This window comes from Miscanthus floridulus, chromosome 1 (assembly GCF_019320115.1).
Source record: "Miscanthus floridulus cultivar M001 chromosome 1, ASM1932011v1, whole genome shotgun sequence".
NCBI lineage: Eukaryota > Viridiplantae > Streptophyta > Magnoliopsida > Poales > Poaceae > Miscanthus > Miscanthus floridulus.
Window position 1 is genome coordinate 36,336,816 of NC_089580.1, and position 18,815 is coordinate 36,355,630.

General features: G+C 45.7%; 2 protein-coding genes across 3 annotated transcripts; one reads left to right on the forward strand and one right to left on the reverse strand.

Annotated features, from left to right (window-relative positions):
* Positions 1 to 92: 92 nt before the first annotated feature.
* LOC136481910 (hydroxyproline O-galactosyltransferase GALT6-like) lies at positions 93 to 4,731 on the reverse strand. The gene is made up of 7 exons (XM_066479218.1): positions 3,665 to 4,731; positions 3,341 to 3,573; positions 2,953 to 3,240; positions 2,753 to 2,881; positions 2,484 to 2,657; positions 1,103 to 1,210; positions 93 to 862 (listed from the first exon to the last, which is right to left on the reverse strand). Exons 1-7 carry the CDS (start codon positions 4,494 to 4,496, stop codon positions 656 to 658), a joined length of 1,971 nt encoding a protein of 656 aa, XP_066335315.1. The 5' UTR covers positions 4,497 to 4,731; the 3' UTR covers positions 93 to 655.
* An 8,911-nt stretch (positions 4,732 to 13,642) lies between these two features.
* LOC136479016 (uncharacterized) lies at positions 13,643 to 16,211 on the forward strand. 2 transcript variants are annotated; one of them, XM_066477035.1, is made up of 5 exons: positions 13,643 to 13,845; positions 13,939 to 14,086; positions 14,212 to 14,316; positions 14,421 to 14,505; positions 15,773 to 16,211. In XM_066477035.1, exons 1-5 carry the CDS (start codon positions 13,754 to 13,756, stop codon positions 15,940 to 15,942), a joined length of 600 nt encoding a protein of 199 aa, XP_066333132.1. In that variant the 5' UTR covers positions 13,643 to 13,753; the 3' UTR covers positions 15,943 to 16,211. The 2 variants fall into 2 exon arrangements, with proteins under 2 accessions (XP_066333132.1, XP_066333131.1); XM_066477034.1 differs by lacking the exon at positions 15,773 to 16,211 and having other exon boundaries at positions 14,421 to 14,976.
* Positions 16,212 to 18,815: the final 2,604 nt, after the last annotated feature.

The window sequence follows — 18,815 nt, forward strand, 5'->3', positions numbered from 1 at the left end:
ATTTTTCCTATAAACTTAGTCAAAATTACAACAAAAAAAGGACAAAACCAAAGTGGACTAGAGTAGCTTAGTATGAAAGGAGTAGAAAGTGAGTTATAATTTGGAAGAGGAGTAATAACTGCAGTTAAATGTCAAAAAAGTCATAGAGCCGAAGTCGTGAGATAGTGACAAATCCACCTGCTAATCAAGTCTTAACTTATGACCATGTTAAGAGAAGTTGCACAACAAAATTCTTGTACACTACCAAGATCGCTCATCTGTACTAGCTGGGTTGTCTATGACTGCAACCACAGCCAATCGTGCCAAAAGTAACAGTTATTTAACTAAGCTTTCTACCCATCCCATTTACAAATCAAGTCCCCAAGCAGGTCTCATACTGCTCACAGAACTCCGTCTATACGTTAAGAAAAGAAGAGCGCCCCACGCTCAATCAGGAAAGGCGTTACAGGCTGCTGTCCATTCCCCTTGTTTCCATTTCCAGCTGAAACACCGCCTGGTCAGCTATACCAAAAAAAATCCGTTAAATGGCCATTTGTTAGTCATCTCGAGGGCTTAATTTATTTTCAGCCAATATTCTTGAAGTTAATCTCGAGGCTTCTAGGTTCTCAACTCCTTCGTGAATAAGGCCCTACCAGTACCACCACCTCCATTGCTGCTATCTCATATTGCAACATTGGGCTTTTCCAGCCTGCAGCTTGTCCCACAAACACAACATCTGCCTCGGTGATTGGTAGTGTGCAGTGTAATAATCATCTATGCATCCAAATTGACAAAATTTGACGTTATGGACGTATTTAACAAATCTGGTGTTGTTGAACCGCTCGACCCACATGCCCATGCTCACATCCTCCATTTTGAAAAGCTGCACATCAGAAATGAAATTTAGACTCTTGTCGGCATCATGTCAAATCTTACAAACCCATGTACCAGCTATCTAGGGCAGGGTAATCAATGGTAGTTGTTTATGAACTTCTGGAGGGAAATATGATCAGGCAGGTCCCCAGTTATTGCAAATAAAGAATGCAAATTGTTTAAACAAGTTACCATATGTGCCCCCATTAGTGTCACGAAATGCAGACCAGAAGCAGTCAACTGAGCTTACCCTTAATTTATGGTTTAAAAAATCAGATAGAATGGAATCTGCAATATCAGAGGATATAACATATCCAGGACCATTTGCATAGATGGGATAATCCTCTTCTGGCCATTCCTGTAAAGAACAGAAGATAAGCATAGATGAGAAATGCATGCATTAAATGATGAACTTCGGGACAGTCCAGTACTCAGTGTCCAGGCAATGTGAAGGGCGGGCACTTGGTAAGAGAATGAAGTAGGAAAGGATAAAAAGGCATCTCTCATAGACTCGATTTTTCCACTGATATACTGAGTCAAGCAAAGTGAAGGGAGGTAGGAGTAGAGGATAATTCTTTGCCAAGTGTTGCACTACTTGCACAAGTATGGCATAAAAGTGACTTGTTACGAGATCAAAGGTTGCACAAGCACAATCATATTTGGGGGTAAGATATCTATCTTTGTACAGACTGATTCAACAAAGCAATAAAACCAACAGTAGTAGTGTAATACCTACAGCAACAACCAATTTGTTATGTCAACTTTTACTGCTGAAAATATTAAATGTACAGAAGATCAAATTTCATTTTTCTTACATTGAATGCAGATACGATCTAGTTAAGAAAACATTACATAATTTAATTAGAATATAGAGGGTATATAAACAATGGAGTGGATATGAGCAGAGGCTGCATACAGTAACAAAATCGACCTTTCAGTAATTATTGATGAAAAATATGCATACAGCAAGCCAATCTCAGCAAGAATAGTCCTATGAGTTTGCAACAAAAAAAATAGCCTCATAATTTTAACAATGAAAAAAGGTACTGATTAAAGATCAAAAGCTATAAACTGAGTGAAGTTTAGAAGATTCAAAGCTACAGCTTACTCAGTGCATACCAAACAGAAGTCAACACACATGGTTGTTCAGACCAAAAAAAACAGACAAATTAGAATACAAATAGGGCAAAGACATTTACAGGAAACAGCTTGACAGAACTGCTTTTGTTCCATGGGGAACCACAATTAGTTAGGCAATTCAACTTAAGAAGCTAATTTAATTGCAAATCCATGTATCATGGCGCATTGACTCGTTCAGTTATGTCCTATGTGATATATTTTCTAGGAATGAACCTTATTAGATTTCTTTAAACAGGAGAAAGATTCAGTAAATTTGACATCAAGGTACCAGGAATTATTTTTTACCTGATTTCAAGGTTTCATGAACAATTTAAACCCTACTAGGGGAACAAGTTTGATTTCTATTGCTAATGTTATTTAATAACCAGACAGACCAAATACATGTATCAAGAAGTTCACGACAGCAACATAGTGCGCAGGGCATCTTTGTTTTCAATCAATGAAAGGAAAAAGGGCATAAGAGATCATTGTGGAATCAAATATAGGTTTACCTCATAAGTAACAGCCCATTTCCCATCGCGTAATGGCTTGTGGTGATAATTCATGTTCCCTATATAGAGACTTTCACCGTTCCGGATTTCCTTCACTTCAGCAATCACTGAATCAAGTCTAACAAAAGTATCATCATCACACTTCATTATGTATCTAGCAGATACAACATGGACCTGAGAGGACAAGTTCATTATATTATATTGTGACAAAGTGTCTTACAGGGACTTCATAGTAGCAAATTTTGAAGAAAGAAAGCTCTTAGACATACCCCGTACTCGCATATGGCAATTGTCTTGAGAACAACCAAATCATAGCTATCCATGAATGGCACAATAACAATGTCCCCAAAAAACTCAGCCTCCTTTTTCAGCTCCACATTAACCTCATTTCTGCCATGCTGCAGAAAAGAAAAATGATCAGCTCAAGTCCATAAAAAAAAGTACTCTGAGTTTGGTCTTCAAGATTTACCAGGGCAACAAAAAACCGGGCCACAACATTCGACGACTTCTGAGCAGCAGACATCCATGTCTTTCTCGCCGCCATACGCTCAGCAAAATGATTGCCTGCTGACAGGATACCGATGAAAATCTCAACTGGTTCGTCTGGAAGGGGAGGGGCCTGCCAGCTGGGTAACATCTCTAGGTGTTTCTGTGGAGAAAAGCTAGGATGTGTGGTGGGCAGAGTCCCCGCAAACACTGATTGAACATCTAGGTCCCCATTCAATGATAAGCCAGTAGCATCCTCAAGAACAAATCCCTACCAGCACCACCAGAGACAAAAGTTAACAACAGAATAATTAATAATATTACAATTCCATTCCCCGCCCATTCATGTAGTACAAGCGAGAGCCACTTACAGTGCGGTATGGAAATGATGTCACATGGCGTCCATCAACATTCACATGGTAACCCTCCAATCCAGCAGTGAGAGTTAGAACAAACAGGCGGTCCTCCACGAATGGGTATGGCCAATCAACGGAAACGGTCTTTGTGCGGCCAATGAGCCGGTTCAGCCACCATGACGTTTTTGACTCCTCCGACCGCCCATCATCATCCCGAATCCACTTCTCACACTTCACCAACCCATCCACTGCAGAACAATCCAATCAGAATAAAATCCTCGTGCCAATGTAATCAGTAGCTTAACAAAACTTTATCTGGTGACAGTGGAGGGTGCAGACCAGTCTCCTCGTCGGCACGGGACCTCCAGCCCTCGCAGCGAAGCGGAGTGCCCCACTGCATGCGGTAGCAGGTGTTCTGCTCGATCACCGGTTTGCCGCTCCAGTCGCCGCGGAGACGGGGGTTGAAGTGGAGAATCCTGGGCGGATCCTCACCGTCCACCGTCTTGAGCCCCTGGAGCTCCATCATGAACTGCGACACCATGATCGGCTCTTCCCCCTCCCTGAGCAGCGTGATCTTAGGATCCCGCTCAGGGTGCGCCTGGTGCGGCGTCGCGGCGACCGTGATATACGAACCCAGCGTGAGCCCGCACGGCAGCTCCACCGTCCGCCCCCTCTCCCGGAACTCGTCGCCGCTGAGGACGATCGAGTGCGGGCACTTGCTCTTCTCCTCCTCCCCTGACGAATCACGGGAGGACGCCAGGGCCGTCGCTAGAGCCTCAAGGTCGGAGAACACGCGGGCCCCTGACTCGGCGGCCTCGGCGGCGACCTTGCGGAGCGAGCCGGAGCGGGTGGAGTTGAGGTGGCGGAGCTCGAGGCCAGAGACGATCCCCGCCAGCCGGCGCGCCCGTCCCCGCCCCGCGTCCGCCGAGAGGGTCTCCCTGTGCGGGTGCTTCGCGGGGCGCGCCGGCGCGTCTCGCCCCACGCCCTCCCACGCGCCGTCGAGGTGGAGCTTCCGCGACGCCGCGGCGGACGCCCCCACCCCGGGCAGGGACGTGGACACGAGCGGCGACTCGAGGAGCAGCACGGCGAGCGCGTAGGCGAGGGAGACCGCCACAAGCACCTGGATCGCGCGGCGGCGGCACGGCGCGCCGGCCCCCGACGGCCTCCGCATTGCGCCGGGCGCCGCGGGTCCCTGCGACGCGTGCCCTAACCCTAGGAGGTGGAGGAGGAAGAGGCGCGCGCGGGCGGGCGAACAGAGCAGTGGGAAGGCGAGGCGCGCGCGGGAGGCTGCGCCCGCGCGTGCGCTCCGTGGTGGGCGAGGAGGGAGCGAGGCAGCGGCGGAGGCGGTCGAGCGGACCAACGGGGAAGGAAGTGCCCGAGCCCGAGAGGTTAATGACTTGGGACGGGCCGACGGGGCGTGTTATACCAGTTGTTTAAATTTTCATCGCATATAAGCCCGCTTACTTTAATCGCAAATCCCCTCTTGGCGAATGTTAATTTGGACCTTCCCCTTGATTTTAAAAAGCCGTGCGGTCTGGGTCTGGGGGGTCGGCGTGATCGTGGCTCGGGAAGGCCGCGTGGGCTCGGTGCATGGAGCTCTGTGGCTCGTGCTGCGGCCGTGGGCGGCGTGAGGAGGGCGGGGTGCCCCATGGGCTGGGTCCTTGCAGGTGCGGGGAGGGAGGGATCCACGTGGATTAAAGCGGCGCGTGCCGGCCGTGACTGCTGTTCCGGGTGGGAGAGGGATCCCGTGCGGTGGGGCACTGTGTTGACCAATGGATTTTCGAGGCGGGTGCCGGGTGCGCTTGTGTGAGATGATCAGATTGAGGTTTTAATATAAAAAAAAGGATCGACGGCTGAGTGCAGTCCCTATGGAGTACTGGGACGGGTTTAGATTGCAAGTTTTTTTACTCTTTCTTTATCATATCAAATCTTTAAATATATGCATAAAGTATTAAATGTAGATAAAAAAATAACTAATTACATAGTTTGTTTGTAAATTATGAGATGAATCTTTTGAGCCTAGTTTGGCCATGATTAGACAATAATTGTCAAATACAAACGAAAGTGCTACGGTGTCAAATAATTGATGATGGTTTCTATCCTTATTAAATGACTTGTCATGTAGGTAAAATGTTGATATGATAACGTAATTAATGAAGAAAGAGAGTAAAAATCATAGAAATGATTTCCTCATGAAGAAATCAGGTCTTCTCTTGACCCAATGCACCAAGAAACCATGAAATCGCTATTGGGGAGAAACCACCAGTTTTTAGAGGGCTTGTGCCACACTTCCATTGGAGGAAGAAGATAAAGTTGGGAGAGAGAAAGAGAAAATAATTATTACACAAAGACACCTCCACTGTGGAAGGTAGTTTTTATAGATGATTTCTTGTGCTATGAAATCCGCATGAGTTTTTTATTGGGACGGCCCTGATACGCTAAACTATTGGCTTCACACGGTCTTAGGCTGTCCGCACTGCGGACCTGCAAACCGGCCGCTACGCCAGGCGTAGCGTGCGCGCGCCCGCACCGCGCGCCTGTATCACGCACGGGCGCGTAGCGGCCGGCCGGTACGCGCGCTATACCCAGAGGTGTACTGTGCACGCACATCAAACACTGTAGCAGAAGTGAGACAGAGAGTTGGGGAGAGAGAGAAGGGGGAGGAAAGGGAATAAAATATGGAATAGTGGATATAGAGTATGGAATAGAGATAACATGGGTGCGGGAGAAATGGATATAGAGTAGAGAATCTCGATGACTAGGATAGAATATTTCTTTTTAGAGATGGAAATAGAGGTGGACGAGTTCGGATAGCCTTACGGATTGGCACTGTTCGCTTATCTGACACTCGGCACCCGCCTGATAAGCTGACCTTGGTTGGTATTAAAGTCGATTGATAAGTTGATCTTGACTGATTTATTGTGAGAAAAAATATTGTAGATTTTAGTTGATAAGATAAGTTCAATATATTCGTGGCTCTTTTGTTTCAGCCAACCGAGCGGTTGGTATACATTTTTATTCTCTGGTATCCAAGTGTAGCTTGGCTGTTCCTCTGACATCGTGCGCATGTATGCCTCTTAAACATGCGTGTTGTTTGGTACCTTGCACAGTAAGTAAATGGAAGTAGTTCAAATTTATCTCCCGCCAGTAACGAAAGTATATTTGTTTCATTTACGATAGCGTTACCACAGATATAACCAAACAGCAGGATGGTTTTATCTTTTAAAACCTCCAAAAAAAATGCAACTATCAATTGCATGCCAATTAAAATGGTTCATGTATAACTAAGTTTTTAGTGAATAATATTCACATTTATGACTCCAAATCAAATTATTGTGAAAATATATTTAATAATAATCTAATAATATTTATTCGATATCATAGATATAACACTTTTATATCTATAATCGGTCAAACTTACGATACTAAAATATTACACTATGCTAAAATTGCATCTTTGACGGAGAGAGCATACGTTAAAGACTTGTGTCTCTCGTGCAAAAGTGCTTCTCTGTGCCCTAGGAGGATAAGTCTAATACTCAATGAGCAATCAGTTTTAATTGTAATTCTATAAATAAGGAAGGAATCTAGCGGTGGAGGTGGTGCGGAGATATGACCCCTGGTATCTATAGGACAAGACATGACCTACTATTAGAGATGGTTCAGCCCATAAGATCAAGGCGTGCGACATACGACACTGATCGGCGTGCACCATAAAGCTACAAAAAAATATTGTAATACTAAATAGGATATTTTCTTTGTCACCCTACCCCTCCAGAGTATATAAGGAGAGGCAGAGGTCTTCTAGACGGGATATCGAATATGATACATAATCAATACAAAATAACAGAGCACAGGATGTAGGGTGTTACGTCAAGCTGACGGTCTGAACCTGTATAAATCTTGTGTCTTGTGTCTTGTGTCTTGTGTCTCTGTTATCATTTGGTTCGTATCACGCGCATCTCCACCGATTCATCTACTACCGTGGTTATACCCCTCAGTAGATTGTCGACTAAAATTTTTATCATGGCTACTTTCAGCCTGTTCGCTTGTTGGTTTCAACCAGAGCTTATCAGTCAACCAACAGTGTTTTCTCTCGTAACAAATTAATTTCAGTCAGGCTTGTCAGCCTAAAAACCAGTAAACCATGGACACGATAGCCAGTGGCCTTGGGATACGCTCTCATTGTTTGCGCTAAGCTATTGGCTTCACACGGACACACAGTCTCATGGATTGTGACATGTATGACATAGACACACAGCATTTAGAGTATTTGGTTGTGTTCGGGCTAATAAGACTGCACTAAGCCAGCCAAACACTACAAGTGCTTCTTAGCACTGGAACACATAAACGTGCACTACCACTTATACAAGGGTGATAACCATCTGATGATCGCTAATAACTGATGAGAGTAATAAATGAGAAAGGACTCTATTTGCAGCCTGTTCGCTTATTGGTTTCAGTCAGTCCAAACTAGTCAGCTAATAGTGTTTTTCTCTCACAACAAATCAGCACTAGCCAGCCTAAACCAGTCCAGAAACCAACCAGCGAACAGGCCGTTGATGTCATGATGTGAAACACTCTTTTGAGTGTTAGTTATAAAAGAAAGAAAGAAAGGACCCTGTTGTTGGCTGCTGCGTCCCATCCCATGAGGCCGTGGGCAGTGAGGCGGTGGCGTGGCCCGATCCAGGCAGCAAGATCTCGCTTGAATTGGTCAAGGGCTTGCGATGACCAACGACGGCGATTGGTCAATTAATCCGGACCAGTTGAGTGAGGCCCCGTTTAGTTGCCAAAAAATTTTGCATAGTAACTGTCATATCGAATCTTGCGGCACATGTATGGAGTACTAAATGTAGACGAAAAAAAAACTAATTACATAGTTGGTCGAGAAATCGCGAGACAGAACTTTTGAACCTAATTAGTTCATAATTAGACACTAATTACCAAATACAAACGAAATGCTACAATGAGCCAAAATCCAAAATTTTTTGGATCTAAACGCACCCTGAGTCCGATCCATCGAGTTCAGAATCGTCCGGTGTAGTCCCAGTCCACTTGAGAGCAAAGCTAATAATATAGTCGGTTTGTTGGCTGTAAGGTTCTTTATAGTCTTCTTTCAACCTACTCATATAGTAGTTAGCTCTTTACAGTTAATACATGATCTATTTGTCTCTCTCGTAGATTTTTTTTTTGTTCTTATACCTAAGCCATCTGTAAGTTTACAGTCCGCTTCTTTTCTCTCTTCTTCCCTCTCTCTTTCACCTTAGTATTTAGTCAGCTTACGGCCTGGTATTATACTTGGTCTGATGCCAAAGTACGCACCGGACGGACGGAGACGGACTGCGCATCGAAAATACCATATCGTCACTGCGCTACGCAATCCGCACCGCACGAACCCCAGCCGTGCAGGAAAAGCACGAAACGCTCGATATTCGGAGGGTACCTACTGGGCCAAATTTGCCGTGAGAACTGAGAACTGAGAAGTACAGCGAGGAAACACGGCGATTGCACAGTGTTTGTCCTTACCTTTCCATGTGAGCGCCGGAATCGTGGCGGGCGGGCGAGAAACGGAGAACCTATGAATACGAGGTCCGAGGACCGAGGCTCCGAGCGCGCGGCGTGCACGAAACGGGAACGTGGGGGGCGAGGTGACACGGTTGCTAGCTGCTTGCTACAGGTTTCAGCGGAGAAAATGTGCAGCGTTACACTGTGCTATTCTCTCCGTACCGTACACGAGCTGCTTCGAGATCTGGCCTTCTTCTCTCGACGTCTCGTCACGGCATTGTGTGTGTGATGTGATCCGGGAACACGCTGGCAAAGCATCATCCTTGCGGGTTGCGGCAAGCAAAGATTCAAACGCGGGCGCCGAAAGCAACTTTCACTTCTTCCACGTCCCCGTATCCGTATGACCGTATCTGGCTCAGCCAACGGGGGCAGCACCACCGCAAAGGAAGCGCCTCCTCCCTTTTTCTTCTTTTTTGGCGGCACAAAAGACGCGCAACTTGCGCTGCGGCGTGCGGGGGACAGTGGCCAGAAGAGAAGAGAGAGACTCCACTCGCCGCTAGTGCACGCCTGCACACCCCCGACGAGGCGACGACCTCCTCGCTGTTCCCACTCCCTTGCTGTGCTGTCCCTTTCTTCTTCTTCTTCATTTTTTATTAGAAAAAGCTGAGTTCCTTCTGTGCTGTTCTCTTGTGGTAGCTAATCTTCGCTTTTCTCGTTCGTCTGCTGTTGCTGCGGCTCTTGTTACGTTCATTAACTGCGACGAGGAAGTGCATGTTTTTTTCTCCAGATTTGCTACCTATTAACCGGTTGTTTCTCGAGCTTGTAACAACCGTTTTTTTGCCCCTCCGATGGTGTTTGCGCGATGGCTCTGGCCGTCCGATGGCGTCCGGGCGTTGGCTCTGGCTCCCAGCCCTCCCTCTTCCGCCGCACCCCACTGGCCCTCCCTCCGGCGCCGCCCCCAGGCCAGTCTGCGGCTCCCTCCGCTCTGCCCCTGCTCTGGTGCCCGCGAACCCTCCATGGTCGCGACTCTGCTTCTCGGCTGCTGCTCGGCTACTAGGCGGACGCGGAGCCGTCCATGGTCGCGGCCGGGATCGATGGGCGTCGGAAGGGAAGGGAAGGGAAGGGAAGGGAAGGGATAAGGTTAGGAAGGGTGGGTCCCACAACAATTTGTGAGCAATCTGAAATTTGTGAATAATTTGTGAATAATTTGATGATTTGTGAACAACTTGACATATATTGCTATTATGTCTGGAATTCATATAAATAATTTGTAATTTTTTTTTGAAAAGTTTGATATATATTTGTGTTATTTTCTTAAATTACGTCACACTGTCCAATAAATTACACCGAAGAAATCATTGTAAATATAATAATAAAACGGTGTAAAAATAACTATAAGACAATATAAATACATAAGAAAAATCTGTTTGTTGAGAGAGGCTAAAACAACCGGTTATTGCCTAGACAAATTCTTTCTTTTTTCCTTGGTGCAGCCGCAATTTCAATTTTGGTTCATTCATTTCGTTAAAAAAATAAGCTGAAATACTGTTCCGATTGATTTATTAAGAGAAAAAACACTGTTTTAGTTAAAAAGACATCCCGAACAATATGAATTATAAGACAAGCCGCCTTTGTCTGACGGCTATCGCGACGCCACTTCTGCTGCTGCGCTGCCCTCAATCCTCGTGCCATGGCAATCTGGGCCGTGTTTAGTTTGGCCACCGAATCGGTGCCGTCGGATTCGGTGTGCTACTGTAGCTACTGTAGCGTTTTTTTTATTTGATAATAATTGTCTAATCGTTGACTAATTAGGCTCAAAACGTTCGTCTCATAAAGTACAACTAAACTGTGCAATTAGTTTTTGATTTCGTCAACATAGAGTACTCCATGCATATACCGTAAATTTAATGTGACGAAAAATCTTCTTTTTGCATAGTGCCAAATTCTAGAATTTGGGGCAACTAAACATGGCCCTGGCTCATCCTGCAGTAGAATGAGACGCCGAGGCTGCAGAACTGCCGTGCCGGGGTATTCGACGCCTGCAGGTGGGAAATTCCACAGCGTGCTGTCTCCTCCATTTCCCATTCTCACGGGAGTCACGGTTCCGACGAGCAAAATCTGGAAAAGCACAGGCCGAACGAAACCTACGACGATAGCAGCATGCCCTGCTCACGAGTCACGTCGTTTCGCGCGCTGCGGCTGCGGACCTCACGCTCTTGTCATCTCGTGTCATCGCACCAAGTCCAAGGCGCACCAGAGAATCAAGGAGCAATGTACAGGGCACTCGTTCCTTCCGTGCTCTCACGGTCACGGGTTCCTCGAAGCTTGGGGTTGCAATTTGCAAACTGTCTCTGGCCTTGTTTAGATCACCTTCAAATTCTAAGTTTTTTTACTCTCTCTCTCTCATATCAATTTTTAGACGTATGCTAGAGCATTAAATGTAGGTAAAAAAAATAACTAATTGCACAGTTTGATTGTAAATCACGAGACGAATCTTTTGAGCCTAGTTAGTCCATGATCGGACAAAGTTTGTCAAATACAAACAAAATGTGCTACAGTGTCCAGATTACAAAAATTTGCAATCTAAACAAGGCCTTAGGCACCGTTTGGATGCCGAAATTTTTGGCGAAATGCTACTGTAGTATTTTCGTTGTTATTTGGCAAATAGTGTCCAATCATAGTCTAATTAGGCTTAAAAGATTCGTCTCGTGGATTTTGTCTAAACTGTGTAATTAATTTTATTTTTTATTTATATTTAATGCTTCATGCATGCATCAAAGATTCGATGTGACGGGAAATCTTGAAAAATTTGGCATTTTTGAGTGGAACTAAACAGGCCCTTAGTCAAGAAACCATCGGATTTCGCTGATTTCTACATGGGTTAATTATCTCTGGTAGGTTCTTGATTAACAAATACTGAGATGCACAAGCACAACCAATCTTCGGTTACTTGTAAAATGTCCTTTTAGCGCGGTGCATTGCATGGCTGCTCGTGTTAGGCGAACAGCAAAACTCATGCTGGGAGTACTGCAATGTGACATGCTTGGATAAGCGGATTGAATTTGGATTAGCATGGATTGGACTATATTGGATTGGATTCTCCGTCGGAGTGACAGAGACTACTTGGACTGCTTATTGGATTTGGCTCTTAATCCATCACCAGGTACACTGTATACCTGCAGTAACACTCTTTGTATTTTTATTTCCCTCAAAAGACATTATTTATATTTTTGGAGAGTATAATACTATATGGGCCTGATTGGTTCGTAGCCAAACTTTAGTTGCCAAAACATGGGCAAGCTAATTTTTTTTGGCCTCTATTTGGTTGGTTACCAAAATATGGTAATACCTCACATTTAGCTTGCCAAACTATGGCAAATATTCCCGCCCAATTTTTGGTAATTTTTTGTTGCTAAATTATTGGTTTGGCAAATTTTGGAAGCCAACTAAGCAGGCCCTATATATTTTTGGGACTTGCTAGCGCTCGAACGTCCGATCCGAGGCGCTAGCGTCGGACGGTACCTACTCAGCGAGGGAGGGAGCACCCAGGCGTGTCGAGCTTGCAGGCGAGCGCCCCAGCAGAGGGCCCTCACCGCCCCGGACGTCGCCGCGCGGCCCTGGACGTCGCCCGCACCACCAACTGCTTCCCATGCGCATCTCATGTGCAACCCCGATCTACTTTTGAAACATATAGATACAACAGTTACAACATACAAATAAGACAGATGAAAATACTTGACACATGCGTCTAAACACACTTGCAAAAAACACCTGAAAAAACACTTGAAAATTATTGCAAACATATGCAACATCCAGATGAAACACTTGCAAAACACCTGAAACCACTTGAAAAATACGCTTACAACATGCATGTATATGCAACATCCAGATGAAAATACTTGCAACATATGTCTCATACAGATGAAACATTTGGAATATACACTTGAAACATACGTGTAAAGCCATTGCAGCATGTGCAACATAACGACCACCTACTTTTGCAATACCGATACGAAACACTTGCAACATACCTCTGAAACACCTTAAACATATGTTTGCAACGTGCTTTTCAGTGCAACATCTCCTTGCTGCTTGGGAATGGAAGCTCGTCGATGTGTGGAGTTCACCGGTGGCGCAAAGCTCGCCACTCCGGTGGAGAAGACAGGGCGCGCTGGGCAGGAGGCGCCATCGAGAGGGAGAAAGACAGGTAGCCGCGATAGGGTGCGGTGGAGATGCCGGCCGGCGACTAGCGCCCGGACAGCATGAAGAACGCCGAGGTGGCGCGACGAAGCGTTGTCGCGGCTCTGCAGTGGAGAGCCTTCTGGAGAGGACGAGCGGACGAGAGGCTTTTGGAGAGAACGAGTGGATAAGAGAATACGACGTTAGGCCGTTAGACTGGGTGTAAACATTTTTATTTTTTTATTTGTACTGAGCCAGTGAGCCATCCGATCCTAGGACGTCCCTAAGGCGTCGTTCGATTAACCGTTCCCGCCTCTTCTATGCCAGGATTGATTCCAGCCCAGTGTAAATTATTGAATAGTTGCCGGCCAGGAACAATTCCACGCCATTCCGGGCTCCAAACGAACGGGCCCTAAGTGTAGCATTTTCGTATATTTTTTAGAGGAGTCTGCAGTAAACAACAGTATATACAACAATCTGTTAGAGGTAGAGAGAGAGGCCAATTTGTTTACAGAAAACCGATCCAAGCAGCCCAACCATTTGTTAGAGGCAGAGGCCCACCAACCCCAAACCACATCAGTAGTGCCGGTCACCCATCAATGGCCCGTTTGAACTTTGAAGGCCCATCTAGCGTCCACCCGCAAGGCACACCACCAGCTCTCCTCTCCCGACGACGACCCGACGCATCTCGCCGTTCTTCGGCTCATCCGCGACCGCCGTCGTCGCACTGAATCATCATCGGTCATGCCGTCTCCGCCGCCGCCGCTCGCCTCACTATGCCGCGCCCGCCTCGTCCTCGTCCCGGCGCTCCTGCTGCTCCCCTCCATGGCGCACGGGTACGCCCCCTAGTTCCCCCGCCTTGATCCGCCGTCTCTGTTCCACTCCCACTCCCTCCTGAGTCCTGACAGCTCCGTGCGGCCCCCCTGCAGCGTGGGGGACGAATCGGCGAGGGCGCTTAGCGTCGGCGAGGAGCTTGTGGCCGAGACCATGCCGCTGCGCCACGGCCGCCGGGTCTACAGGATCGACGGGCTGCGCCCGTCAGCGTGGTACGAAGTCAAGATCTCCTACCCAGCCTCCGTATGATCAATCAGTACCCTTCCCGTGAGAACATCAAGTTTTCAGAAAACGTGTAGGGATTGTAGTTTCACCGTTGCAGCATGTTCTTGTCTCTGAATCTCTGATGATTGTGCTTGTGACTGTAGATACCGTCGAGCTTTTCCATTCAGCTTTTGGACAATTGGAGCAGTAAAAACAGGAGGCTGCTCAACACGGAGAAGATAATTTTCAAGGCTGAGAGCAGCAACCCGGTTAGTGTTGAATGTCGATCAGCCATTTGAGCTGAATTTGTTAATTGCCTGCAGAATCTCAATGGCATTCAGTTTTTTTTACAGCTCTATGTGATCTATTTCAGGTTTATGTTCTTGTCACTGTGGAGCCTGAGGGCGTGGTGGCGAAGCCAAATGTGCCAGAGAGGGAACTTGCACTTTTTAATATTGGTACGGTAGTAGTGTTTCTCTATAATTCATTCCGGTCCTCCTTTATGATATCAGAGATCAAACTAGTCAAACATGTTACGAACTTTATCAAGTCTATGTATGAGTTGTGTGAATCTCTTGGCATTCCTGTGCAAAACTATAGGATGAATCAGCCCTTTGAGCCGCGTCAAGCATTATGCATTTCCAAATTTGGTTCATCAATACTTGATGCTTGTTATACACAGTTTATCTAGGACCTGGAAGCTTTGGAAAGATTATTTGGAATCCTAATAGGCTGATTCATGACTTTAAATTTGAAAAGCTGAGGTTCTTTCTGCTTTGCTAAGAAAAGGCAGCCTAATACTGCAGTACTACCTAGCAATTCCTATGTTTTTCTACTCTGGACTTCCCTGATTCATTGATGCAAATACCTTTTTTTTGCATGCCCCCATTGGTCCTAATAATGGATACTGTGTGAATGATTGGTTGGGTTTTGGGCAGGGGCGGACACAGCGGTGGGGCGGCGGGGGGGGGGGGGGGGGGGGGGGGGGGGGGGGGGGCTCAAGCCCCCCCTACCCATATCGCAGCAGTGGAACCCCCTGTGGAGCCCCTATGAATTTTTAGGCAAAGTTCTATAGTGTAGGGGGGGCTGAGACTTAAGATCGAACAGCAGTGTTGTTCAGCCCCCTCTGAAATATTTTCTGGGTCCGCCGCTGGTTTTGGGTGTTCCAATGCATTTGTCATGAATTTCTGCTGTTCCTGTGTAATACTAAAATACTAAGCGTCTATTTGTTTTTTGTTAAACAAATCATATACTCGTAGCTTAAGAGTTAAGAAGCTTGGCATTCCATAGTGAACCTGGAGATGTTAAACATTTCATTTAGCCTCAAGGACTTGTTTTCATCACATTAGTAGCAGTTCATTGTAAAATACTATATACAATAAGAACAAATTTCTATGTACTACATACAGATCGTGGGATGTTCTATTGAGCTTCTGGTACATTTTTCTGGTGGATTAATGGGTTTCACTTGTGTTCATTCAGTTATTTGGAACTACAACTGGTTTACCATCCTCTTTATGATTGCTGTGTTTTATAGATAAGATAACTAAAGGGTTCCTTCAAACAAGTGCCATGCTTGCTTTCTGAAAATGACAAATCAGCCACGTGTCGTTTGCCTTGCTCATGCTTCAATTTCTATCGCCTGCCCTGCCCTACAGGCATTTATGATGCAACAACCTAAGAGGCACACTTGATCAGGTCACAGATATCTGAATTTTTGTGCAGTTTGCGATGAGCTTATGCTTGGGATTCCACATTTTGCCTGGTGGGTTGGAATTGCAGCGCTGCTTTGCATCGTGCTGGCGGCACTGGCACCACTTGTTCTCCCGCTGCATAAGCTTCTGAACTGTGAAGGCACAGAATCGAGCAAAGCTGATGCTGCTAAGATGTCATGACTCGTGATAGGTGAAGTAGGGTTGAAAGACAAGAATGTTCAGTTTTGCAGACTAGGCAACTGTAGTGGTCTTTTCCCTTTCAGATGATTCAAGCGTGATTGTTGTACCATGGAGTTTAGTGCTGTCGCATCCACGTCAATCATGTAGCGACGGAGCAAGTGTTGGACCTCAGTGTCTGTTGATATTTTTGATAGGGAACGATCGAAGAGGCCTAATTGTTTTCGTTTTACTCTTCTTCTTTTTTTGTCACGGAAACAATATTATCGACAGGAACGAATATGGCACCGGTATCATGAATGTATAGTAAAAAGACCGTTACACTATGACCCTGTTTGGCAGGGCTTCACTTCACTAGTGAAGTCATTTTTTTTTTGCTTCAGCTCTACGAACAGTTCCATCGGTGGAGCTGAAGCGGTTTTGGTAAACCGTTTGGTAAAATGACTTTTACGTGAGAGCATGTTTTTAGGGGCCTGAAGGAGGAGCCGAGAGAAGTCACTTTTTTTTTTGGCTCCATCCCACCCTAAATCATTGTGAGAGCATGTTTTTAGGGGCTTCACAAGTAAAGCTATTTTACTTTACCCCGTTTGGTAGAAAACGGCTCCTAAAGTCGGTGGAGAAGCCCTGCCAAACGGGTAATAGCATGCATACTGATGTTAAATCAAGTCTTCAAGTATGCTTAGCTTTTTCTTTTAATAACGAACATGCTTCACTATTCAGTGTGAGATAGTAAAAAAACGATATGATAACAACGGAACTTTTTGACTCAAAACGATAAATCGCTGAAATGGTTAAAACAAAAACGGTTGCGGGTTTCGTTTCCATTTTCAATCTAAAACACACACGACAAGCCTCAGAAAACGAGCAAACTTCACACGTATCTCGTGTGAAACGTGGTTGTTGCTTCTTCAGGTGCCGTAACAATAGACAAGGCACCGTCAGTGGCACGTGCGAGCTGTAAAACTTTCTCCCTCTTTCGACCGGAAATCCCCCTGGTGGCTCAAATCTCTGATAAAATGGAACCCATGACGAAACGCATCAGAAAACCGTTACGCGAGATCCACGAGATATGGCGTTGCTATCACTCTATCACGGCGCCGTGGACCAAGCATTGATGAACCTCTTCAATGCGCCGATGGCAACCTCCCTCTTCTATCTTCTTCTTGTTCCAACAAAGGAAGAAGAGGGACAGCCGGGCTGCTGCCGAGTCCGGTGGCATCAAGGCGGGCAGTGAAGGAGAAAAGAACACGTACCGGCGACCGGCGGGCTTCGTCTGACTCTGACATGGGGGCCGAGCAGCAGTCCTCCAGTCCGTCCCCACAAACGTAGACACCCACGGCGCTCGGCCAAGCAGGCAGGCAGGGATCGGCCGGCTGAAGACCTTTTCGTTTGTCTCGTGAGCTGTATTTTTTTAATGAAGAAATAATATTTTTTTTTCACAATAAATAAGTGAACGGTATTTTTCTGCTTATCTTTTTAGCGAAGCTGAGTGATCCGCAAGCACAAATCCCACGAGGCCTCAGCACGAGCACTACCAGGCAGCCGCGCCGCGGCTGGCGCGCCAACCGCGAACCGCTCACTGCAGCGACGCGACGCGACGCCCCATCACCCGCTGCCCCGGCCCGCCCCGCCTGCGTGTCGGCGTGGAACACATCCCGGCCACAAACGCGTCGCTAGTCCGGGCAGATGGCAGAAAAAAGACGGGAACGGCAGGAGTGCAGGACGTGCCTGTTCGTTTTAACTTATCGGTTAGTCTTTTTAAGTCATGTAATAGTATTTTTCTCTTTTAATAAATTAGCATATCAGCAGCGGTTTTTTTTCCACCAGCCGAACATTTTATCAAAAAAAAAAAAAAAGTCTCAAGTTTTCTCCTGTCCTGCCTCGTGCCCTGCGATGAGCACCTAGCGTTCGATCAAACTGGCAGCGATCCTTTTCATCTGATTCTGATCCTCCCTCTCGTCCTGGTTGCATTACCCGTCCGCGACCTTCTCGCTTTTCGGTGCAGCTGCACATTCAGTACCGCGATGCATTCACTGTTCGCCAAAAGGATCTTTTAGCCTGTAGCCGTTTCCGTTCGATCCTCAGCAGTCATGTTCCTGTTCCGCCCCGTTCCTGAAACAGAAACAGGAACTTAAAATATTATTTTATAACGTGAGAATGGAAACATTCGTGTTTCTGCAACATAGATGTTTCCGATACGTGGAACATATGAACAAGAACGTGGGCCATATTCCCGTTTCTAGACAGCTAAGGTTCGATCGATTGTTTATTCTATTTAAATAGTCGTTTTGTCCGTTTAAACGATTTTTTAGCTTAGCTAATAGTTAAACATCCAGTAACTACTCTCTTTTTATTTTAAATTATAAGATATTTTGACTTTTTTATAAGATAGTTTTTTACAATACACAACATGTCTAAATGTATAGTAAAAAAATAATGTATCTAGAAAAGTCCAAACGTCTTATAATTTAGAACAGAGGAGTTGCTATCTAGCATTTAGAAATTAGAATATGATTAAACGACACGTGACCAACTGTTATCATTTAGAGCAAGCCTAATAAGAGCAACTCTAAAAGACTCTTTACATCCTTCCATATTGATAGGATTTATATCTTTTTGTATCAATAGGAATACATATGTTGGTGAAAACATATTCTCCAACCATTTTTTCAATTAGATATCTAAATATTGTTATCATCTATTTTTATTTCTCGCTAGCCGAATATAGAGTGTGGGCTAGCTTTCTACTGTGCACATAAGATATAAATAAGTTGTTGAAGGATGAAAAGATGTAAACAATGATTTTTATTCATCTCTCCAAGTGAGGATTAAGAGAGCGAGTTTAAGAAAACTCTTGGAGATGCTCTAACAGAGCC